Source organism: Somniosus microcephalus, chromosome 7, assembly GCF_052327205.1.
Source record: "Somniosus microcephalus isolate GS21.2 chromosome 7, FLI_Smic_1.0, whole genome shotgun sequence".
NCBI lineage: Eukaryota > Metazoa > Chordata > Chondrichthyes > Squaliformes > Somniosidae > Somniosus > Somniosus microcephalus.
In genome coordinates, this window is record NC_140993.1 from 174,857,612 (window position 1) to 174,883,708 (window position 26,097).

At 43.9% G+C, this 26,097-nt stretch overlaps 1 protein-coding gene across 7 annotated transcripts in view; it reads right to left on the reverse strand.

Moving 5' to 3' along the window:
- tpd52 (tumor protein D52) overlaps positions 1-11,893 on the reverse strand; it is a 127,971-nt gene extending 116,078 nt beyond the window's left edge. For 4 of the 7 annotated variants that reach the window (XM_085993224.1, XM_085993223.1, XM_085993227.1 and 1 more), the window contains exon 1: positions 11,617-11,835. In XM_085993224.1, the coding sequence (XP_085849350.1) occupies positions 11,617-11,635 (19 nt within the window). In that variant the 5' untranslated portion in view covers positions 11,636-11,835. Of the gene's footprint in view, positions 1-11,616 lie in introns of all 7 variants that reach the window. The other 3 variants (XM_085993220.1, XM_085993221.1, XM_085993222.1) reach the window with 3 other exon arrangements.
- Positions 11,894-26,097: the final 14,204 nt, after the last annotated feature.

The window sequence follows — 26,097 nt, forward strand, 5'->3', positions numbered from 1 at the left end:
GGGCTTAACAAGGCCAATCAAGGGGAAAATAGCGTGGGTTGGTCAGACGTCGCTGGGGGCGGGACTGAAACCAGAAGTCCCGCCTCCAGCACGTCTCCATTGAGAAAATCCAGCCCATTCATTCTGCAACAGTTCTCTGTGCGACTGTATTTGAACCACCATGGCAAGTCAAAGGCTGGCTACTGGGCGACAAGGGTTATCCAGGAATCCACACACACATGCACAGCAGCAATACATTAAGAGCCATGCTGCCACAAGGAATATTATAGAGCACACCATTAGTGTCCTCAAGCAACGCTTATACTTTCAAGACCGTTTGGACGAGCCCTGCAGTACTCAGCGGAGCAGGCATCAAAATTTGTGGTAGTATGCTGCACAACCTGGTCATTGAGGAAACAGCCCTTGCCCGTCAGGCAAGACGCTGAGGAGCAGGAGCACCAGGAAGAGGAGGTGTAAAAAGGAAATGGAGGAATAAGAGGAGACAGAGAGGCTGCAACACAGACAGTCCCTTTCTGCCCAGGCTCTACAGGATTAAATAAATAACGAGCGATACCAGTAACGTCAACCACATGTCTCCATTCACCATCAGTCCCCTTACTTTTCCTCTATTGTCCTCTTTCCAACAAAAATCAAAACCACCAGAAAATGCACATTCCAATCAAAATTTATATAAATATAAGTCTCTGTGTCTGCTTTTTTATGCCCGCTATACACGGAGCCGAGGTGAGTGGCGGCCATTAAAGACCAGCCGGGCCTGTGGTGGCCATTAAAGACCAGCCGGGCCTGAAGCGCTGGCGGCCACCCTTCTTCACCCGCAAAATCTCCCTCTGGCTTTCACCTTTTAGCGGGGGAGAAGCTGCTTTAAATTAGATCACTCAGTCGCGTCTCTCTTCATCTCGCCATGCGGCCCGAGAGACAGCGAGCAGGGGCTCTCTCTCTCTCTCGCTCTCTCTCTCTCTGACAAACTCATTTATATGCACTCAAAAAATCCTCTGCACCACCGGGCACTCCAGCTAGTACAAAAATAAACTAATCACCCTTGTGCATTCCCTTAGTGCCTGTCTTCCGTGTGCCTTTGCCTGTCCTTGTGCTCCTACGAGGTGCTTCCCCAGTAGCTGCAGCATAGCTGGTGGAAGACTGCTGACCTTCAATTGAGGAGACTGCAGATGGCCTTGGAGGATGACCTAGAGCAGCTCTTGGCCAAAAAGGCCCGCCTTCAGACTGCACCATCCTAGGCTGGCTGGCAAGGGCATTGGCAGAGTAGCAGGAATATCATCATCCTGAGAGAGGACAGCAGATTCAAGCTCCATGGAGCCACTGCCACTCTCCCAGGGTGGAGCCTCAGGAATCCTACTGAGCTGTTAGAGGACAGATTGACTGACTGGAAGCCTCTTTGACTAGTGGTATCCAGAGCCATGATGGCAACAGTTGGAGCTTCCCCTGCAGCACTCAGACTTTTGATGTAAGCCATTTGTGCTGCAATGGAAGCGGTGACATCGGCCATCAGGCGCTGCATCATGGTGGGTTAAACAGGCATGCTGATGGAAGTGACCATCTGTTCCACGTTGGAAAGGATGGGCTCCAAGCTCCATGCAAAGCCCTGTGCCAAGTCAGTCCTGGACTCCTCCATGCGCCTTGACTAAGCACAGGCTTTCCAGTGTACCAAGTATTTGGTTCTGTACACCCATCAGATATCTCAGAGAAGATAAGAGCAGGAGTAGGCCATTCGGCCCCTCGAGCCTGTTCCGCCATTTAATGAGATCATGGCTGATCATCCAAATTAGCCTTAAGAAACATATTTAACTCCTTCTTGAATATATTTAATGAATTGGCCTCAACTGCCTTCTGTGGTAGAGAATTCCAGAGGTTCATCATTCTCTGGGTGAAGAAATTCCTCCTCATCCCTGTCCTAAATGGCTTACCTCTTATCCTTAGACTGTGACCCCTGGTTCTGGACTCCGCCATCGGGAACATCCTTCCTGCATCTAGTCTGTCTCGTCCTGTTAGAATTTTATAAGTTTCAATGAGATCCCCTCTCATGCGTCTAAACTCCAGCGAATATAAGCCTAATCGACCCAATCTCTCTTCATACGTCATTCCTGCCATCCCAGGTATCACTCTGGTGTATCTTCGCTGCACTCCCTCCATGGCAAGAATATCCTTCCTCAGATAAGGCGACCAAAACTGCACACACTACTCAAGGTGTGGTCTCACCAAGGCCCTGTACAACTGCAGCAAGACATCCTTGTTCCTGTACTCGAATCCTCTCGCTATGAAGGCCAACATACCATTTGCCTTCTTAACCGCCTGCTGCACCTGCATGCTTACCTTCAGCGACTGGTGCACAAGGACACCCAGGTCTCGTTGCACTTCCCCTTTTTCCAATCTATTGCCGTTCAGATAATAATCTGTCTTCCTGTTTTTGCCACCAAAGTGGATAACCTCGCATTTATCCACATTATATTGCATTTGCCATGCATCTGCCCAATCTCTTCTGCTGTAGCCTGGCCCATCACAATCCTCATCAGAGTCCTCTGCAGCAGAACTAGTGTGCAAACTCGCCTTGGCTCCTGCACACTTGTTCCCAGTGTCGCACCGCATGCAGATCTCTCCTCTATCCTAGCCTCTAAAATAGGTGCAGTGTCAGCATCTGAGCTGCAGACTGCAATTGCGAGATCGAGTGACGGTGTCTGTTCATCATCATTGTCTTCTTCCTCCACTAACTGGGAAGATTCCAGTTCATTAGGTATCTTAAATTTAAAAAAAGGGACAAGGGTTGGACTGTGGTGAGGAGAAAGCAAGTGCGTCCGTGCTTACATCATCTGCAGTTTGAGTGTCAGAAGAGATTGAGGGATGAGGGAGAAGTGATGAGGAGGAGGAGGAGAATTAGGTATGCAGATATCCTCATCACCAATCGCTTCAGCCCCACCAGTGGCCACATCCTCAGCAATGCCCCTTCCCATGATGACCAGCAGTCTCGTCCATGGGTGTTAAAACAGGCAGACACGCTTGTCCCAAGTTAATTCTTTCTGCCTCCTGTTATGTGCCACCTTCTCCTGCAAGAAAGAGGGATGTCAGTAAGTGTCCTGCAATATATGTTTGGGTGATGTGGCTGTCATGGTTGACTAGCTGCCAGTGTGCATGCGAGGCTTGCAACATTGCCAAGTGTGTGAGGGAGAGGTAAAATATATAAATGGTAGAGTGGTGTCCTGATTGACAGAGACTGTTGGTAAATGGGTGATGGCGAAACAGTGATTTGAGCAGTGGGTGAGGCTAGTGGTGCAGTTAGTAGGATATAGCATTTGAAGATAGACTCACTGACCTTAACATATCCGGTGAGATCATTAAACTTCTTCCTGCAAAACTGCTAGCATTGATCTCTGCTACCATTTCTACCCACTGCCTGCTGGGCATATGTCTGGAGGGCCTCCTACCCCACTGCGGATACAGGACATCTCCTCCTTTCACCTGTTCAACCAAGGCCTTCAGTGCATCAGAAAGCCTTCATGAGAGAGGATGTGCACCTTCAGCCATTCATCAATTTTACAGCACAATTCAGTTCACAAAGGACTTCGTCCTCTTTGGCAGTCCCTTGGAACAGAGGATGACTTGCTTCCACACTAAAAATGAGTTCTCAGGTGACTGATGAGTCCAATGCAGGACCTACAGTCTCTGTCACAGGTGGAGCAGACGGTGCTTGGCTTCCGCTTGCTCCTGGCGAAGAGACTCTAGGTGTTCGGCGCCTTCCCGGATGCTTCTCCTCCACTTTGTGCAGACTTGGGCCAGGTATTCCCAAGTGTCGGTGGGGATGTTGCACTTTTTCCAAGGAGGCTTTGACGGTTCCTTGAAGCGTTTCCTCTGCCCACCTGGGGCTCTCTTGCCATGTCGGAGCTCCAAGTAGAGCGCTTGGTTTTGGGAGTCTGGTATCAGGCATGCAGACAAGGAAGATCGAAAAGAGTGTTGTGCAATAACACAGCCTTGCTTGACCCCGGTCCATACGTGAATTGGGTCTGTGGTGAAACAGTCGGTCAGGATCACTGCTTAAATGTTGTCGTGAATCAGGCGGAGGATGGTGAAAAACTTGAGGGCAGCCAAATTTGAGGAGGACACCCCATAATCCCGCACGGTTGAAAGCCTTTGAGGTCAAAGGCGGCCATGTACAGCGGTTGGTGTGGTTCCCTGCATTTCTCTTGTAATTGATGCATAGTGAGGATCATGTCCATTGTGCCCCTTGGTGGACGGAATCCACATTGCGACTCTGGGAGGAGCTCTTCAGCCACTCATTTCTCTTATCTGGAAGGTGGAGATATGCCAGGGGATCTCACACGCCGTAATTGTGACCATCTTCAAGAAAGGTGACAACTTCGATTACGGTAATTACAGAGGAGTTTCCCTGCTGTTTGCCACAGGGAAAGTCAGTCATTGCAAGAATCCTCCTCAATCGCCTTCTCAGTGGCTGACGAGCTCCTCCCAGTCACATAAAAGGACTTGCACCATGTCTGGTAGCCACAAGCTGCCTTTAATATCAGGACCCCTGCTGATGCGTGCAGCCAATACAGAAATCATGCAAAACAACAGGCATCATGCATTTACCATTCTGCTTGCAATGCAATGAATGGGTGCGGGTTAATTGCACACTGCGATCTCCATGCCAGTTTTCAGGTTATGCTATTTAACCCCCTCACTCTTTCACTCCCATACTTACTCTTACTGTTGCCTAACTTGTCCCCATCTCTGCAAGTGTCTTCTTTTAGCCAATTCTTTCCTTTAGATCTCCCTCTCCATGACTCCAACACATTTCTCTTCCTCAGTGTACATTTCCCCACCCCACGTACTGTCATGCACAATCCAGTCAGTTCAGCACCAAATTATTCTGTGTTTGCAAGTCGGATAATGAATCATTACATAACTACCATATATCACAATTAGTAAATTCTAACAAGTATATAAATCAAAATATAAGGATATGGTAAACATAGATTTGGTGAATGTATACTGAAAAAGCCAGGCCAGAGAGCATAAATGCAAGAGGTTTAAAAAAGTTTCAAAGAATAAAGTACTGTACTTGGAATAATCTATCAAGCCGGGTAGCAGAAACTGTTCACCCCAGTACATGCAGTATCATGCCTATTGTTCAAAGTTTCATTCACTACAAGGCATTACAGAACATGGCTAGTTTCCAATTTCAGTTTAGAACAAGGATGTGCTGGCACGTGTCTGTATAGCTCCCAACAAAATCGACTGCACCTTCATTTTCAGGTTTCTTCATTGCATTTTTTTCAAATGACCTACACCACTTGCAGTAAATAACAGTCCACACAAATCCTACAAATAGATTCCTGGTTTCCAATCCAAAAACCATTAACTAGAAAGGACAAATGGGTTTTCTGATAGCAACTGAAGTTGAAGGCATCACCAGGAGTATATTTTTTTTACACCACATATACAAGTGACCTGATGACATCTTTTGCATAACTAGCCATGTTCTGTAATGGCTTTAAAAAAAGATTCAACAGAACTTGTCCCAGAGAGATGTTACATACTTGCTTTGTATAAAAAAAGTTACTCGTTCTTGGGATGTGGGCGTCACTGGCAAAGCCAGCATTTATTACCCATCCCTAATTGCCTTTGAAAAAGCAATGTTGAGCTGCCTTCTTGAACCACTGCAGTCCGCGTGGTGAAGGTACTCCCATAGTGCAGTTAGGGAGGCGGTTCCAGGATTTTGACCCAGTGGCGATTAAAGAATGGCAATATATTTCCTAGTCAGGATGCTGTGTAACTTGGGAACTTGAGTGATGGTGTTCCCATGCGCCTGCTGCCCTGGTCCTTCTAGGTGGTACAGGTAATGGGTTTGGGAGGTGCTGTCGAAGAAGCCTTGACGAGTTGCTGCAGTGCATCTTGTAGATGGTACACACTGCAGCCACGGTACGCCAGTGGAGGAGGGAGGGAAAGTTTAAAGGTGGTGGATGAGGTGTCAATCAAGTGGGTTGCTTTGTATTGGATGCTATCGTGCTTCTTGAGTGTTGTTGGCCCTGCATTCATCCAGGCAAGTGGAGAGTATTCCATCACACTCCTGACTTGTGCCTTGTAGATAGTAAAGACTTTGGGGAAGTCAGGAGGGAAAACACTCGCCGCAGAAGTCAGGAGGGGAGACACTCGCCGCAGAATACCCAGCCTCTGACCGGTTCTTGTTGCCACAGCAATTATGTGCTGGTCCAGTTAAGTTTCTGATCAATGGTGACCCCCATGGATGTTGATGGTGGGGGATTCGGCGATGATTATGCCGTTGAATGTCAAGGGGCTGTGGTTAGACTCGCGCTTGTTGGAGATAGTCATTGCCTAGCACTTGTGTAGTGCAAATGTTACTTGCCGCTTATCAGCCCAAACCTGAATGTCGTCGAGGTCTTGTTGCATGCAGGCATGGACTGCTTCATTAACTGAGGAGTTGTGAACGGAACTGCATCATTAGTGAGCAGCCCCACTTCTGACCTTATGATGGAGGGGAGGTCATTGATGATGCAACTGAAGATGGTTGGGCCTACGACACTGCACTAAGAAACTCCTGCAGCGATGTCCTAGGGCTGTGATGACTGGCCTCCAACAACCACCTTCCTTTATTCTCGGTACGACTGCAGCCAGTGGAGAGTTTCTCCCCCGCGATTCTCACTGACTTCAATTTTACTAGGGCTCCTTGATGCCACACTCAGTCAAATGCTGCCTTGATGTCAAGGGCAGTCACTCTCACCTCACCTCTGGAATTCAGCTCTTTTGTCCATGTTTGGACCAAGGCTGTAATGAGGTCTTGACCAGAGTGGTTCTGGTGGAACACAAACTGAGCATCGCTGAGCAGGTGCTGCTTGATAGCACTATCGACAACACCTTCCATCACTTTGCTGATGGTTGAGAGTAGACTGATTAGGCGGTAATTGGGCGGATTGAATTTGTCCTGCTTTTTGTGAAAAGGACATACCTGGGCAATTTTCCACATCGTCAGGTAGATGCCAGTGTTGTACCTGTACTGGAACAGCTTGGCTAGAGGCACGGCTAGTTCTGGAGCACAAGTCTTCAGCACGACAGCCAGGATGTCGTCAGGGCCCATAGCCTTTGCTGTGTCCAGTTTGCTCAGCCATTTCTTGAAATCCCATGGATTGAATCGAATTGGCTACTGGCTTCTCTGATGGTGGGGAACTCAGCGGAGGCCAAGATGGATCATCCACTCGGCACTTCTGGCTGAAGATGGTTGCAAATGCCTTGTCTTTTTGCACTTGCGTATTGGGCTCCACCATCATTGAGGATGGGGACATTCATGGAACTGCCTCCAAGTTAGTTGTTTAATTGTCCACCACCATTCACGACTGGATGTGGCAGGACTGCAGAGCTTTGATCTGATCCATTGATTGTGGGATCACTTAGCTCTGTCTATAGCATGCTGCTTCCACTTTTTAGCATCCACGTAGTCCTGTGTTGCAGCTTCCCCAGGTTGGCACCTCATTGTTAGATGCGCTTAGTGCTGCTCCTAGCATGACCTTCTACACTCCTCATTGAACCAGGGTTCATCCCCTGGCTTGATGGTAATGGTAGAGTGAGGAATATGCCAGGCCAGGAGGTGATAGATTGTGGTGGAATACAATTTTGCTGGTCTACAGCAGCTCATGGCTGCTCAGTTTTGAGCTGCTAGGTCTGTTCTGAATTTATTCCATTTAGCACGGTGGTAGTGCCTCAACACGATGGAGGGTGTCCTCAGTGTGAAGACGGGACTTTGTCTACACAATGACTGTGCGGTGGTCACTGCTACCAATACCGTCATGGAAGATGCTTCTGCGGCAGGTAGATTGGTGAAGACAAGGTCAAGTCGTTTTTTTCCTCATGTTGGTTCTTTCACCACCTGCCACAGGCCTAGTCTGGCAGCTATATCCTTCAGGACTCAGCCAGCAGTGCTGCTGACTACTCTGGAACAGCAGATTGTTTTTTTTAATTTTTTTTACTAGGAGGTAAAATGGTTTCCAATTTTGAAGCAGTTCCTATACGATAGGAAAGTAAAAGTCATGTACAACTTTGGCCCATCTAACATTTAACAAAACCAAATACCCAATACAAAAAAAAAAATCAATGAGTCGCAAAGAATGAGTGAATATATCAAAGTCTCAAAATATAAAATCAGTCAAGTTCAGAATTAGATGTTTCAGCATCCTTACTTTTAACATTAAACAATTACAAGCATTAAGTCTTGAAAAGTGCAACTCTTCACAGTAATTTGTAGCAGTCCTTCCCTCCCAAGTAATTGAGTACTTTTGTTTCACTTAGTAGAAGTCAAAAGCTAATGTAGTGGAAATAAAGCAGCTGTTTTTGCTGCTTTTTAACCAGAGAAAACAGCACATGCTGCAGTCAGTCAGGAATCAATTCTGTAAAGGGACCTGAAGTAGGTGACCCAACACCTAGCTTCAGACAGGCACCCTGGCCGACTACAAGGCACCCTACCCAATAATGGCACACTGTGTGCAACTAGCACGGAATGAGTGCATGCATACCGCAAGCAATATTCAACCCCTCAGTGCCCATTTTTCCAACCAGAAAAACAGTCATTGTCTGGTCAACAGTGACCAGTTTTGTATGCTAACCAATTCTTTATAAACCATAACTAGAAAAATTACACTTGAAGTAGTCACTCATGTGAAAAAGTGATATGAACCAAATATACAACAGTCCATATAAAAAGTCAAACAAACCAAAGAGAATTTCTGCTAGCACTCTAGATATTAGTTAAGCCTTGAACGATACAATTTAGTCAAAAACTGTTTGATCTGACAACTTCAAATTTTATTTTTTTTAATTCACCGCTCTTCCTTGTTGGTTCAATGTGTAAATGTACAGTACTCTGTGGTAAGAAACAAAATCAGAGTCCAAAACAACTCCAGATTTGATCAGCAGGCTGTTAGGTGCAAGTCTTTGCATTGAAGGAAACAAATCATTTGGTTTTATAGTTGGCAGCCTATCTCTGGACTTTGCCAGGGGAAAGATTCTAACTGTAAAAACCTAGTTCAGTCATTTAACAAACAGCTAACATCACAACACTATATCGTTAGTGCATTTTCAGAAAGGCTGATAAGTAGACACAGGCAACTAGAAACCCATTTATGTTACTTAAACACCATGTAAAAAATGGAATTATCAGTAGTGAAATTCAGGAATAACTATAATATATACACCAGGATTCAGAGGGGAAAATTACAGCTGACCAACCTACCTGGATATTTTGTTGAACTCATACTGTAGTGTAGTTCCCAAGCTGTCTCTTCAGGATCAACTGCCTCCCCTAGTTTGCCATCATTTGCAAACTTCATAAATTTTGACTGATTTTCTGAATCCAACTCTCTACTCTAATGAGAAACAGCAAGGTTCCAACACCGATCCCTGGGTCAGTTCACTCAGCACCTCCTGCCCTCCCTCCGGCATAGCCGCTGTAACCATTAACTGTCAGTCAATTTCTTACACACTCCCAAGTTTTATTCCAAAACCCCAATGCTTAAACTAGTAGCCTTTCCTGAAGAACTTTGTCAAATGCTTTACGCAGTCTACATACATCGTGTCAGAAGATTTCCAGTCCACTTAGGTTATCAGTTCCTCAAAAATATAGTTAAGGGATCAAAGCATTTTAGTTAATTCTACACAGCCTTGATGCATTTTAGTGGAGTCAATACTCAGCAGCAATCAAAGCAAATAGAATGTTAAACTATACAAGCAAAACAGTGCACGAGTCAGGGGAAAGTCATCCTCAAACTATATTAGTACTGTATCAGACCACAACTTGAGTGCTACTTTTGTTCACCAGAATATGAGACACACAGTCAGACCCTGAAGGCAATTCAGAAAATAAACATTGAACCCAGCATCAAAGGACTGAATTATGAAGAGTAACTGAAGAAAATTGAGCTTTTCTGGAGGTGACTGAGATATATAGTAAACAGTATAGAAAAAAAGGTAGATTAGGAAATTTACTTGAAACTAAGCTAAGTAAGCCAAGGCAACACTGGTTCAAACTAGTTAACAGCAAATTTAGTACTGGTAAAGAAGTTCTTCTTGAGTGATAAACATGTGGAATGTGCTTCTGGTTCGGACAATCAAAGTGAAATACCTGGAATCATTCGAGAAGTAACTGGATGCCATTCTTTCTGGAAAGAGCCAAAAATCCTTCCTCACCCCTATTTAACTAGTGAACTCTGAGCCAACACCAAGACACAAACAACAGCAAGCTAAAACAAAAATGTTACTTTTGAATGCAAAGGACATGTCTGAAAAATAATTCTCTACACAATCCCAGCTAAGAACAGCCTACACCAAATCCTCAACATGCATTTGAAAGGCAGCTCCTTTTGATGTCAGTGTAAATTCAATAACCAACAGAATCATACAGCTTCCAATTTCAATTCCTGAAATAGGTCAGGTGAAATAATCTCAGGACAACTGGCTTTGGGAGGAGGAGGTTTTAAAAAAATGCATCATCAAATAAGATTCCCACTCTTTATCACCATGCACCAACTGGTGCAAAGCATACATATACCAATAGTAATAATAATCAGGTGAAGACAGAATCAGGCCCACTATAACAGCCACCAGATGAGAAGCAAATCAGATCTACCTGTAATGCCCATCTGATGGAGAATCCCACAGATATAAATATAGCCAACTGGGTGAAACACACCCCAACACAAAGGATAGAAAGAAAAAAAAGTGGGGGGGGGGGTGTTATATTTAAAAAGCTACTTGCAATTAACTAATGGAATCTCACATGAAATCCCAGTAAGAATCAGTTTCTTCCATTTTAAAATAGCTCCTCTACTACCAACCAAGTGCCTCAAAATCAGTTAAATGCCAAATTACTCAGAAATTGAAGCAGTTACTTGACAAACCCATTACATTACAGGCATACAACTGCTTAAAGCAAGCACTTGGAATTGCAGCGTACAGCACATAACTGATTTAGTTACTGACATTTAAGTGGTATTATGCCATGTGTGCTGTACTTTCTACAAACAGCCTTCAATTGCACAGAAATAACTCCCATTTGTAGATTATGTGCAATTTGTCAAATACGGAGAGTCTGTTTAATGTAAATGTCAGTTTAAGTACATTCTCTTCTAGAACTAAATATGCCATAGTGGTTACAAATAACCTACCACCGTACACGGAACTAAAGGCGTGAAACCACAAGATTGGAATATTAACTCTTGTAAATATATTACTGCATTTCCAGCAATTAGCAAATTCAATAATTGCAATTGGCCCAACTTAAAAAAAACACAAATAAATAAACCAGCTGTTGGCACAAACGACGACCTCGCCTCAAATGTGTGACTGTACAGTTTCGGTCGATGGGCAGACATGCCAGTTTCCCCAAACTATTTGTTTTTTTAAAAAGCACCCAATGCAAGGAGTTTGTAAAGGAAATTCGAGAGGCGGATTAAGATGGCCTTTAAATAAACGAGAGATGTGGGCTGTAACATCACCACAGACTGCACACCAGCAGCGCGCTCCCCTGGAAACAGCGTTCGTGGACCAATTCAAATAAAGCGGCGGCGCCTCAAGGCTCCAGTTTTAATTCGGCGGAGTTCGATTTACCTTCGTTGGAAGTGTCCATCCCTCGTTCTTTCTTCACAAATACTGATAAGGGGCGGGGTGAGATGGGGGAGGAGGAAAAAAGCCGTTCTGACTGGGTGCTGGATCTACCTGCGCCGCGCTTGTTATTGCCGCTCCTCTCCACCTCCCCTAACAGCGCTGCCACAAACAGACAATCAACCTCCCCGATTAACCGCTTTTTGCAATGCCTGGCGTGCAGCGTCGGCTAACGTCATCGCGCACGTAAAACGGACTCGCCAGCGGTGGCACGTGATGACTTTATTTTCGGCGACTTCGGGAGAAGGTTGGCGTACGCGCGCTCTTTGTTGCTGAGTTCCTTTCGGCACCAGTGGTGCTGCATCATGTTACTGTTTGGAGCGGGTCTTCTTTCCTATGGTAGTAGCAAATCAAATGTCAGTATCTAAGTCAGGCCAAAGCTTCCGGTGTAACAGCCTGCGAGTTTCCTCTGAGGAATGGGTTCTGCCGTTGTGTGTTGGCAAGGAAGCTGAGCACGTAAATGAAAGAACATTGCTTAAAATCCTGTCTAAACGTATTGGAAGCTGTGTTTTATTTTTTAATACTGAGATAGGCCTCGTCTAGAAACTAAAGCGAGTGACTGTTGCTCCCAATAATATATCGTTAATATGTTTATTCAATAAAAATGTATTTTTTCAAGATCGCAAGATCAACGAGGACAGTCACCCAGCTCATTTTAGTTAATTTGCCCAGAAAGAACCTACAGTCTGCTCATAATGGTATTCAGTTATTTATTAAATGATTTCAGGCTTTTTGCCACCACTATTTTATCTGGATGTTCATTTCACGTGTTGCTATGAAGTCTGTGAAGAATAACTTCTGACATCAGTCTCAAATTTACAGAAGCAAAATACTGCAGATGCTAGAAATATGAAATAAAAACAGAAAATGCTGGAAATACTCAGCAGGTCAGGCAGCATCTGTGGAGAGAGAAACAGAGTTAACGTTTCAGGTTGATAACCTTTCATTAGAACTGGAAAAAGTTAGAGATGTAACAGATTTTAAGCAAGTGCAGAGGCTAGGAAAGAGGGGAGGGGAGAAAGGAACAAAAAGGAAGATTTGTGATAGGGTGGAAGGCGGGAGAGATTAAATGACAAAAGGGATGATGCTGCAAGGCAGAAGGAGATGGTAATGGGACAGGTAAAGAAACAAAAGATGGGTCTAGAGGAGGTGCAAATGGGAATAGCAGAATCAACAACTGCCATCCGAAAAAATGGCATAGGTTATGATCTGTAATTGTTGAACTCAATGTTGAATCCGGAAGTCTGTAAAGTGCCTAAATCGAAAGATGAGATGCTGTTCCTCGAGCTTACGTTGAGCTTCACTGGAACAGTGTAGGAGGCTGAAGTCAGAGTGGGAGTGGAGCAGAGAATTAAAGTGACAGGTGACCAGAAGTTCAGGATCATGCTTGTGGACTGAATGGAGGTGTTCCACAAAGCAGTCACCCAATCTGCATTTGCTCGCCCCAATGTAGAGAAGACCGCATCGTGAGCAGCAAATATAGTACACTAGGTTGAGAGAAATACAAGTAAATCGCTGTTTCACCTGGAAGGAGTGTTTGGAGTCTTAGACGATGGGAAGAGAAAGGGGAGAACGGAAGTGCAGGAAATGTAACAGACATGGTCGAGGGCCATGTCTACCACGGTGGAGGGGAATCCTCAGTTGAGGAAAAAGGAAGACATATTGGAAGCACTGGTATGGAAGGTGGCACCATCAGAAAAGATGTGACGGAGAAACTGGGAGAATGGAATAGGGTCCTTAAAAGAAGAGGGTGGGAGGAAGCGTAGTCGAGGTAGCTGTGGGAGTCAGTTGGCTTATAGAGGATATTGGTCAATAGCCTGTCCCCAGAAATGGAGATAGAAGTCGAGGAACGGAAGGCAAGTCAGAGATGGACCATGTGAAGGCAAGGGAATCGTGGAAATTGGAAGTAAAATTGCTGAAATTTTCCAGTTTGGGGCGAGAGCAGGAAATGGCACCAATACAGTTATCAATGTGCTGGAAAAAGAGGTGAGCAAGGGGACCTGAGTAGGACTGGAACAAAGAATGTTCAACATATCCCATGAAAAAGCAGGCATAGCTAGGACCCATGTCCCATAGCAACACATTTTATTTGGAAGAAGTACGTGGAGTCAAAGGAGAAGTTGTTCAATGTGAGAATAAGTTCAACCAGGCAGAGGAGGGTGGTGGTGGGGACTGGTTGGGCCTCCGTTCACGGAAGAAGCAGAGCGCCCTCAGGCCGTCATGGTGGGGGATGGAGGTGTAGAGGGATTGGACATCCATGGTGAAAAGGGGACGATTAGGGCCAGGAATCTGGAAACTGTTAAAGTAGTGGAGGGCGTTGGAAGAGTCACGGATGTAGGTGGGAAGAGACTGGACAAGGGGAGAAAAAAAGAGTCAAGATAGGAAGAAATCAGTTCGGTGGGGCAAGAGCAGGCTAACAGGATGGGTCTACCAGGGCAGTCCTGTTTGTGGAACTTAGGAAGGAGGTAGAAGGGGGATTGGGGGACTATGAGATTGGAGACCGTGAAGGGAATATCTCCAGAGGAGATGAGGTCAGTGACAGTCTTGGAAACGATGGCTTGATGTTCGGTAGTGGGGTCATGGTCCACCGGGAGGTAGGAGGAGGTATCAGAGAGTTGGCGTTCAGCCACCGCGAGGTGGAGGTCGGTTCGCTAAACAACAACAGCCCCACCCTTGTCAGCAGTCTCAAATTATACCTTTCACCAGTTTTAATTTGTGCCCTCTTTCTAAGACCGTTTATTTTGAAGCAGTGCTCTAGATTTACCTTTAAAAAATTTACTAATATTTCTTGATACAGGCATCTTCTCAATGTCCTGCTTTCAAGGTTGCATAACTAAAATTACAGCAGAGGGAGAAAGAAAATCAGCTAGAGCTGGAAAAACAGCTTTCATAAACTTGGACACAAGATGGGTATTTGGATTTTTTTAAAGAATCTTAGTTTACACATTTAATGGAAGAACATTTCTTAAATTATGCCTTTTTGGAGAAAAGGGTTAAATATAAAGCAATACTCTTTACCAACACAGAGGACTTGGAACATTAGCTGACATGCTAGCCGCCTGTGTTTTCTGCTGACAGACAGCATTTTCGGGGTCTGCTCAGAGTGTCAGCATTTGTTGATAAAAATCAGAACGCTCTGTGCCGCTTCTAAGCCTGGCTGCAAAGTGATTCTAACTGCTGCATACTGTAATGGGAATTCTTTCCACAACGCGAGTTCTCGACCACTTGGCAACTGGAATCATTTTTCAGCAGAGCTCAGGTAGGAGCAACACTGAGGGAAAAGGGAAGGGATGGAGGAATGGTTATCAAGAAAGGGAAGTGGACAGCAATGAAAGAGAGGCGGAAGGGAGAAATAGATGACAATGAAAACAGGGAAGGAGAAATGATGGAATAGCAAGGATTAAGCTGTAAAGAAAACTCACTTTTAGAGGTGTAATACTGACCTTTGCATAAAATATTATGATGAGATTTTTGGATGGGCATTTTCATTTTCACCAAACTTATTATTTCTGACACAAAGACAATTGCTGATATGATATCCTGATTTATTTTTAAATCTCTTTTTACAAGTCTAATACAATTGTTAACCATGGCTCAGTTGGTAGCACTCTTGCCTCCAAGTCAGACGATTGAGGGTTAAAGTCCTATTCCACAGACTTGAGCACAAAAATCTAGGCTGAAGCTCCAGTGCAGTACTGAGGAATGAGATGTTAAAGCAAGGCCCCATTCTCTCTCTCAGGTGGATGTAAAAGATCCCATGGCACTAATTCGAAGAAGAGCAGGGGAGTTATCCCCAATGTCCTGGTCAATATTTATCCCTCAAGCAACATCACTAAAGAAACAGATTATCTAGTCATTATCACTTTGCTGTTTGTGGGAGCTTGCTGTGCGCAAATTGGCTGCCACAATTACAATAGTGACTACATTTCAAAAGTACTTGATTGGCTGTAATGCATTTTGGGATGTCCTGAGGCCATGAAAGAGGCTATATAAATGCAAGTCTTTCTTTTGTATATAGTTAATTTTACAAGGATAACAAAAGCTTCTTTAATGGAAGAAGGATGCGCAAGACCAGGATCAGGACACAAAACAGTAAATTCCTGATGATTATGAAATTGGTAATTGGGTGATGGAAGTCACAATGAGTCTTGTGAACTCAGATCTAAGGTTGATTTCTCTGATCCTTAGCAGGGTTTTTGTTAGAAAAATTTCGTTTAACGCTATTTTATTTGTACCTTGAAACCAAATTTGATCATAATCCAATTTGCTATATTATAAACAGCCTCTTAGTAGACTCAGATTCAACATGACCAATAATTATGGAGCAACAAATCAAATAGAATTCTGAAACATGTAGCAAAAGCAACAGAGTGCAAGTTAGAGGAAGACATGCTTCAAATATACAGGGCTCTGTCAACTCTTTTTGAGTGTTTGAGTGCCTTTCCTTTATCTTCCTGTTGTAGTCTCTGACTACTTTCTTTTTTATCTCACCGACCTTATGTATATTTGCACCTGTTGTATAAAAGTTTTTGAACTCAGAATTTCTTTAATCTAATTTTTCTCTATTTCTTGATGTCTCTCGCTCTCTTTCTCAGTCTCTTAAGCTCGCCTCTCAATCTCCCTAGTTATTAAAATTGTTAGTATAGAACCATACAAACGACGATGAACAGAAACAGACCCTCTGGTCCATCCAGCTGTCCCATACAAATGCAAATCCTTGTGCTTCACAATATATACACACCCCATACCACCTGAAAGCCATGTAATCTCTTGTAACAGGTGAAAAACCAGATACAAAACCAGGCTAATTAGGGGAAAAAATCTGGAGAATTCCTCTCTGCCTCATTAGGCAATCGAAACTTGTCCAGGAGACCACTCTGGCAATGATTAATGTCATACAGTACCTACCATTTGTACAAGGTGATCTCCGCCTAGTCAGAAACAGGTCCAGTCTCGTTTGAAGAAATTCAGTGAATCTGCATTCACCGCAGAAGCTGATAGCCTGTTCCAGAGGTCCATAGGAAATGAGGACAAAATTTAACAAGCTCCAGCAAGATTTAAGCTTGGAAGGATTGTTTTTCCAATGAGCATGTGGAATAGATTCCCAGTTAAAGTACATACTTTAACAACTTTAAGAAAGAGCTGGATAAACATCTGAATAAAATTGGAATCGAGCATTATGAGGATCAACTTAGATACAGATGATTAAGGATATATGGAACATGGTGGATCCAGAACTTTAATCATAAATATGTTATGCTAACAAAGGCAACAAATGAAGGATGTATAATGTAGGATGTAAGACATGTTTATTGGTTTATCTTTGGGAAACAGAAGAAAAAAACTTTGCCAAACCTTTCCTCAGGAGATAAATAGCTTCTGCAAAGTCTTTAATATGGTTGAATATATATGGTTTGTGGAAAAAAACAGCCCTGATGAACTGAATGGCTTTTTCACATTCCATGCTTCTTATGTGTTTATCTCTTGTTATCAAGGAGTGTCTTTCTTGATTCCTGTTTTTCCTGAGACTTCACCAAAGTTCTCAACATCAGGGATACGTTAGAATCAGTAAGATGGGCATTGATCGCAAGTCCCTTTAAATGTGATGGTGTGTTTATTTTTAAGTGACATCTACACATCAAAGTAGATCAGATTTTTAAATCAAAATTGAGTGTTTGTCACTCAAAATGGGTGACACTTGAAAAGCCTGACTTTATTAATATTTCCACCAGCTGACAGCTGCACTGCTAGACTTCTTGAACATTTGGACTTGCCCATATCACATCAGAAAATCTGTTCACTTCAGCATGCCAGTTCAATCTGTCTCATAGTTCCTGCCAGCAGTTCAAAACAACCTTAATTTCAGCCTTTTCAGTCAACCTGGAACCCTGATGCAATAGTTGTCAAGTAAGTGTAGCATTCCTGATATTTCCAATGCACTTGCCAGTGGGCCAAAAATACATTATTGTGAAAAATCACTCTCTTGTCTACTGTGGAAAGATCATGTTCATTTTGCATTATACAAAATGCATTAGCACTGCTTTAGTTTTGTAGTGAGTCCAGGCGCTGGCAACAGAATTTTATTAATTCTCATATGGAAAATTGCCATAATAACTCGGCAGCACAATAATCTACAAATGTAGCATGTAGGAATAAAAATCTTACTGTTGTATTTGCTTTGATGTCCCAAGTGTCCAAAAACACCAGTGACTCAGTAGATAAATGTTATATATGGTGTGGCCCTGAGCCATAAAACTCGAGGAAAGACTCATATTCGATCTCTTGTCTCTGCTTGGTTAGCCGACTATCACTGGGATGGGGGTTTGGAGAATGCACTATAATTGGTCCCAATGTACCTGGGAATAGAAGGGGAAAAGATGGCCAGAGCTCCTAATTGCTATCCAGTGACCCATTTTGGAAATGTCCTTCTGTGGACAATAGATGAGGTCAAAATTGGCTTGACAATCAACTGGTCTACTCATACTCACTGTTCACACTCATAGATGAAGGATCTTTATTGGACCAAATACCAGTAGTACCACCACTGACCAGGCTGGCTGAGTCCTGAAGGACATAGCTGTCAGACTACCTTAGAATATGGAACAGCAGGCATACCTTAGAACAGGGAACAAATCTAGTGAATAAACAGAACTAAGCAGTCCTACAACCAACAGATCAGAGAAAACCTCTGTAACACTACCACATCTAGTCGAGAATGGTGAGAGAGAATCATGCAACTAACAAGAAGATTTCCATGAGCAACCATAGTGTAGCTCACCATGCGACAAGAGACAACGTTGGGAGTGTTTTCAGCCAAAAGTGCTGAAGGAGGAATTAAAGGAAATTAGTATTAGTAAAAAAATAGTGCTGGAGAAATTAATGGGATTGAAAGCTGTAATTCCCCAGGGCCTGATAATCTGCATCCCAGAGTACTGAAAGAGGTAGCCATGGAAATAGTGGATGCATTGGTTGTCATCTTCCAAAATTCTATAGATTATGGAACAGTTCTGGCAGATTGGAGGGTGGCAAATGTAACCCCACTATTTAAAATAGGAGGGAGAGAGAAAACCGGGAACTATAGACTGGTTAGCCTAACATCAATAGTAGGGAAAATGCTAGAATCTATTATAAAGGATGTGATAATAGGACACTTAGAAAATATCAACGGGATTAGACAAAGTCAACATGGATTTATGAAAGGGAAATCGTCTTTGACAAACCTATTGGAGTTTTTTGAGGATGTAACTGGTAGAATAGATAAGGGAGAACCAGTGGATGTGGTGTATTTGGATTTTCAGAAGGCCTTTGATAAATTCCCACATAAGAGGTTAGTGTGCAAAATTAAAGCACATGGGATTGGGGGTAATATACTGGCATGGATTGAAAATTGGTTAACAGACAGGAAACAGAGAGTAGGAATAAATGGGTCTTTTTCGGGGTGGCAGGCGGTGACTAGTGGGGTACCGCAGGGATCAGTGCTTGGGCCCCAGCTATTCACAATATATATCAATGATTTGGATGAGGGAACCAAATGTAATATTTCCAAGTTTGCTGACGACACAAAACTAGGTGGGATTGTGAGTTGTGAGGAGAATGCAAAGAGGCTTCAAGGTGATTTAGACAAGTTGAGTGAGTGGGCAAATACATGGCAGATGCAGTATAACGTGGATAAATGTGAAGTTATCCACTTCAGTAGGAAAAACAGAAAGGTTGAGTATTATGTAAATGGTGATAGATTGGGAAATGCTGATTTACAAAGGGACCTGGGTGTCCTTGTACACCAGTCACTGAAAGCAAACATGCAGGTGCAGCAAGCAGATAGGATGGCAAATGGTATGTTGGCCTTCATTGCAAGAGGATTTGAGTACAGGAGCAAGGATGTCTTACTACAGTTGTACAGGGCCTTGGTGAGACCACACCTGGAGTACTGTGTGCAGTTTTGGTCTCCTTACCTAAGAAAGGATATACTTGGCATACAGGGAGTGCAGCGAAGGTTCACCAGACTGATTCCTGGGATGGCAAGACTGTCGTATGAGGAGAGATTGGGTCGACTAGAAACATAGAAGATAGGAGCAGGAGTAGGCCATTCGGCCCCTCGAGCCTGTTCCGCTACTTAATGAGATCATGGCTGATCATCCAAATTCAGTACCCTGTCCCTGCTTTCTCCCCATATCCCTTGATCCATTTAGCCTTAAGAAATATATCTAACTCCTTCTTGAATATATTTAATGAATTGGCCTCAACTGCCTTCTGTGGTAGAGAATTTCACAGATTCATCATTCACTGGGAGAAGAAATTCCTCCTCATCTCTGTCCTAAATGGCCTACCCCTTATCCTTAGACTGTGACCCCTGGTGCTGGACTCCCCCACCATTGGGAACATCCTTCCTGCACCTAGTCTGTCTACTCCTATTAGAATTTTATAAGTTTCAATGAGATCCCCTCTCATTCTTCTAAACTCTAGCGAATATAAGCCTAATCGACCCAATCTCTCCTCATACGCCATTCCTGCCATCCCAGGTATCAGTCTGGTGAATCTTCGCTGCACTCTCTCCATGGCAAGAACATTCTTCCTCAGATAAGGCAACCAAAACTGCACACAATACTCATCAAGGCCCTGTACAACTGCAGCAAGACATCCTTGCTCCTGTACTCGAATCCTCTCGCTATGAAGGCCAACATACCATTTGCCTTCTTAACCACCTGCTGCTCCTGCATGCTTACCTTCAGCGACTGGTGCACAAGGACACCCAGGTCTCGTTGCACTTCCCCTTCTCCCAATCTATTGCCGTTCAGATAATAATCCGTCTTCCTGTTTTTGCCACCGAAGTGGATAACCTCACATTTATCCACATTATACTGCATCTGCCATGCATCTGCCCAATCACCCAAACTGTCCAAAGCATACTGGAGTTTCTCTGCATCCTCCTCACAGCACACATGCCCACCAAGCTTTGTGTCGTCTGCAAACTTGGAGATATTACATCTAGTTCCCTCGTCTAGATCATTAATATATATTGTGAATAGCTGGGGTCCTAGCACCGATCCCTGTGGTTCCCCACTAGTCACTGTCTGCCACTCGGAAAAAGACCCGTTTATTCCAATTCTTTGCTTCCTGTCAGCCAACCAGTTCTCTATCCAAGAAAGTACCTTACCCCAAATCCCACATGCTTTAACTTTGCATGGTAATCTCTTATGCGGGACCTTATCGAAAGCCTTCTGAAAGTCCAAATACACCACATCCACTGGTTCTCCCTTATCTATTCTACCAGTTACATCCTCAAAAAATTCCAGTAGATTAGTCAAGCATGATTTACCTTTTGTAAATCTATGTTGACTTTGTCCAATCCTGTCACTGTTTTCCAAGTGCTCTGCTATTACATCTTTTATAATGGACTCTAGCATTTTCCCCACTAACGATGTCAGGCTTACCAGTCTATAATTCCCCGTTTTCTCTCTACCACCTTTTTTAAATAGTGGGTTTACATTAGCTATCCTTCAATCCATGGAAACTGTTCCAGAGTCTATAGAATTTTGGAAGATGTCCAGCAATGCATCTACTATTTCTAGGGCCACTTCCTTAAGTACCCTAGGATGTAGATTATCAGGCCCTGGGGATTTATCGGCCTTCAATCCCGTCAATTTCCCTAACACCATTTCCCGACAAATACTGATTTCATTCAATTCCTCCCTCTCATTAGACCCTATGTTCCCCGACATCTCTGGGAGATTATTTGTGTCCTCCTTTGTGAAGACAGAACCAAAGTATATATTTAATTGGTCAGCCATTTCTTTGTTCCCCATTATAAATTCCCCTGATTGACTGCAAGGGACCTACGCTTGACTTCACCAATCTTTTTCTCTTCACATATGTATAGAAGCTTTTACAGTCAGTTTTTATGTTCCCTGCAAGCTTACTCTCATACTCTATTTCCCCCCTCTTAATTAGTCCCTTTGTCCTCCTTTGCTGAATCCTAAACTGCTCCCAATCCTCAGGTTTGCTGCTATTTCTGGCCAAATTATATGTCCTCTCCTTGGATCTTATGCTATCCCTAATGTCCCTTGTTAGCCACTGTTGAGTCACCTTTTTTGTTTTATTTTTATGCCAAACAGGGATGAACAAATTCTGTAGTTCATCCATGTGATCTTTAAATGTTTGCCATTGCCTATCCACCGTCAACCCTTTAAGTAACGTTCCCCAATCCATCCTAGCCAACTCATGCTTCATACCATCGTAGTTTCCTTTATTTAAATTCAGGACCCTAGTCTCTGAGTCAACTACTTCACTCTCCATCTTAATGAAGAATTCCATCATATTATGATCGCTCCTCCCCAAGGGGCCTCGCACAACAAGATTGCTAATTAATCCTTTCTCATTACATAATACCCAGTCTAAGATGGCCTGATCTCTAGTTGGTTCCTTGACATATTGGTCCAGGAAACCATCCCGACTAGGCCTGTATTCACTAGAGTTTAGGAGAATGAGAGGGGATCTCATTGAAATGTATAAAATTCTGACAGGGCTCGACAGACTGGATGCAGGGTGGATGTTTCCCTTGGCTGGGGGGTCTAGAACGAGGGGTCAGTCTCAGGATACGAGGTAGGACATTTAGGACTGAGATGAGGAGAAATTTCTTCACTCAGAGGGTGGTGAACCTGTGGAATTTTACATAGAAACATAGAAGATAGGAGCAGGGGTAGGCCATTCAGCCCCTTGAGCCTGCTCCACCATTCAATGCGATCATGACTGATCATCCAAATTCAGTACCCGGTCCCTGCTTTCTCCCCATTCCCCTTGATCCCTTTAGCCTTAAGAAATATATCCAACTCCTTCTTGAATATATTTAATGAATTGGCCTCTACTGCCTTCTGTTGTAGAGAATTCCACAAGCTCAGCACTCTCTGGGTGAAGAAATTCCTCCTCATTTCTGTCCTAAAAGGCCTACCTCTTATCCTTAGACTGTGACCCCTGGTTCTGGATTCCCTGACCATCGGGAACATCCTCCGTGCATCTAGTCTGTCCAGTCCTGCCAGAATTTTATAAGTTTCAATGAGATCCCCTCTCATTCTTCTAAACTCCAGCGAGTACAAGCCCAATCGACCCAATCCCTCCTCATACGTCATTCCTGCCATCCCAGGTATCAGCCTGGTGAATCTTCGCTGAACTCCTGCCATGGCAAGAATATCCTTCCTCAGATAAGGCAACCAAAACTGCACACAATACTCAAGATGTGGTCTCACCAAGGCCCTGTACAACTGTAGCAAGACATCCTTGTTCCTGTACTCAAACCCTCTCGCTATGAAGGCCAACATACCATTTGCCTTCTTAACCGCCTGCTGCACCTGCATGCTTACCTTCAGCGACTGGTGCACAAGGACACCCAGGTCTCGTTGCACTTCCCCTTCTCCCAATCTATTGCCATTCAGATAATAATCTGCCTGCCTGTTTTTGACACCAAAGTGGATAACCTCACATTTATCCACGTTATATTGCATCTTCCATGCTTCTGCCCAATCACCCAACCTATCCAAATCATCCTGTAGTTTCTTGGCATCCTCCTCACAGCACACACGCCCACCCAGCTTTGTGTCATCTGCAAATTTGGAGATATTGCATCTAGTTCCCTTGTCTAGATCATTAATATATATTGTGAATAGCTGGGGTCCAAGGACCAATCCCTGCGGTACCCCACTAGTCACTGCCTGTCACTCGGAAAAAGACCCGTTTATTCCAACTCTTTGCTTTCTATCTGCCAACCAGTTCTCTATCCAAGTCAATACCTTGCCCCCAATCCCATGTGCCTTAACTTTACACGCTAATCTCTTATGTGGGACCTTATCGAAAGCCTTCTGAAAGTCCAAATACACCACATCCACTGGTTCTCCCTTATCTATTTTACCAGTTACATCCTCAAAATATTCCAGCAGATTAGTCAAGCACGATTTACCTTTTGTAAATCCATGTTGACTTTGTCCGATCCGGTCACTGTTTTCCAAGTGATCTGCTATTACATCTTTTATAATGGATTCTAGCATTTTCCCCACTACCGATGTCAGGCTTACCAGTCTGTAAATCCCCGTTTTCTCTCTACCACCTTTTTTGAATAGTGGGGTAACATTAGCTAGCCTCCAATCCATGGGTACTGTTCCAGATTCCATCGAATGTTGGAAGATGATCAGCAATGCATCTATTATTTCTAGGGCCACTTCCTTAAGTACCCTAGGATGTAGATTATCAGGCCCTGGGGATTTATCGGCCTTCAATCCCATCAATTTCCCTAACACCATTTCCCTACAAATACTGATTTCTTTCAGTTCCTCCCTTTCAACAGACCCTATGTTCCCCGACATCTCTGGGAGATTATTTGTGTCCTCCTTTGTGAAGACAGAACCAAAGTATATATTTAATTGGTCAGCCATTTCTTTGTTCCCCATTATAAATTCCCCTGATTGACTGCAAGGGACCTACGCTTGACTTCACCAATCTTTTTCTCTTCACATATGTATAGAAGCTTTTACAGTCAGTTTTTATGTTCCCTGCAAGCTTACTCTCATACTCTATTTCCCCCCTCTTAATTAGTCCCTTTGTCCTCCTTTGCTGAATCCTAAACTGCTCCCAATCCTCAGGTTTGCTGCTATTTCTGGCCAAATTATATGTCCTCTCCTTGGATCTTATGCTATCCCTAATGTCCCTTGTTAGCCACTGTTGAGTCACCTTTTTTGTTTTATTTTTATGCCAAACAGGGATGAACAAATTCTGTAGTTCATCCATGTGATCTTTAAATGTTTGCCATTGCCTATCCACCGTCAACCCTTTAAGTAACGTTCCCCAATCCATCCTAGCCAACTCATGCTTCATACCATCGTAGTTTCCTTTATTTAAATTCAGGACCCTAGTCTCTGAGTCAACTACTTCACTCTCCATCTTAATGAAGAATTCCATCATATTATGATCGCTCCTCCCCAAGGGGCCTCGCACAACAAGATTGCTAATTAATCCTTTCTCATTACATAATACCCAGTCTAAGATGGCCTGATCTCTAGTTGGTTCCTTGACATATTGGTCCAGGAAACCATCCCGACTAGGCCTGTATTCACTAGAGTTTAGGAGAATGAGAGGGGATCTCATTGAAATGTATAAAATTCTGACAGGGCTCGACAGACTGGATGCAGGGTGGATGTTTCCCTTGGCTGGGGGGTCTAGAACGAGGGGTCAGTCTCAGGATACGAGGTAGGACATTTAGGACTGAGATGAGGAGAAATTTCTTCACTCAGAGGGTGGTGAACCTGTGGAATTTTACATAGAAACATAGAAGATAGGAGCAGGGGTAGGCCATTCAGCCCCTTGAGCCTGCTCCACCATTCAATGCGATCATGACTGATCATCCAAATTCAGTACCCGGTCCCTGCTTTCTCCCCATTCCCCTTGATCCCTTTAGCCTTAAGAAATATATCCAACTCCTTCTTGAATATATTTAATGAATTGGCCTCTACTGCCTTCTGTTGTAGAGAATTCCACAAGCTCAGCACTCTCTGGGTGAAGAAATTCCTCCTCATTTCTGTCCTAAAAGGCCTACCTCTTATCCTTAGACTGTGACCCCTGGTTCTGGATTCCCTGACCATCGGGAACATCCTCCGTGCATCTAGTCTGTCCAGTCCTGCCAGAATTTTATAAGTTTCAATGAGATCCCCTCTCATTCTTCTAAACTCCAGCGAGTACAAGCCCAATCGACCCAATCCCTCCTCATACGTCATTCCTGCCATCCCAGGTATCAGCCTGGTGAATCTTCGCTGAACTCCTGCCATGGCAAGAATATCCTTCCTCAGATAAGGCAACCAAAACTGCACACAATACTCAAGATGTGGTCTCACCAAGGCCCTGTACAACTGTAGCAAGACATCCTTGTTCCTGTACTCAAACCCTCTCGCTATGAAGGCCAACATACCATTTGCCTTCTTAACCGCCTGCTGCACCTGCATGCTTACCTTCAGCGACTGGTGCACAAGGACACCCAGGTCTCGTTGCACTTCCCCTTCTCCCAATCTATTGCCATTCAGATAATAATCTGCCTGCCTGTTTTTGACACCAAAGTGGATAACCTCACATTTATCCACGTTATATTGCATCTTCCATGCTTCTGCCCAATCACCCAACCTATCCAAATCATCCTGTAGTTTCTTGGCATCCTCCTCACAGCACACACGCCCACCCAGCTTTGTGTCATCTGCAAATTTGGAGATATTGCATCTAGTTCCCTTGTCTAGATCATTAATATATATTGTGAATAGCTGGGGTCCAAGGACCAATCCCTGCGGTACCCCACTAGTCACTGCCTGTCACTCGGAAAAAGACCCGTTTATTCCAACTCTTTGCTTTCTATCTGCCAACCAGTTCTCTATCCAAGTCAATACCTTGCCCCCAATCCCA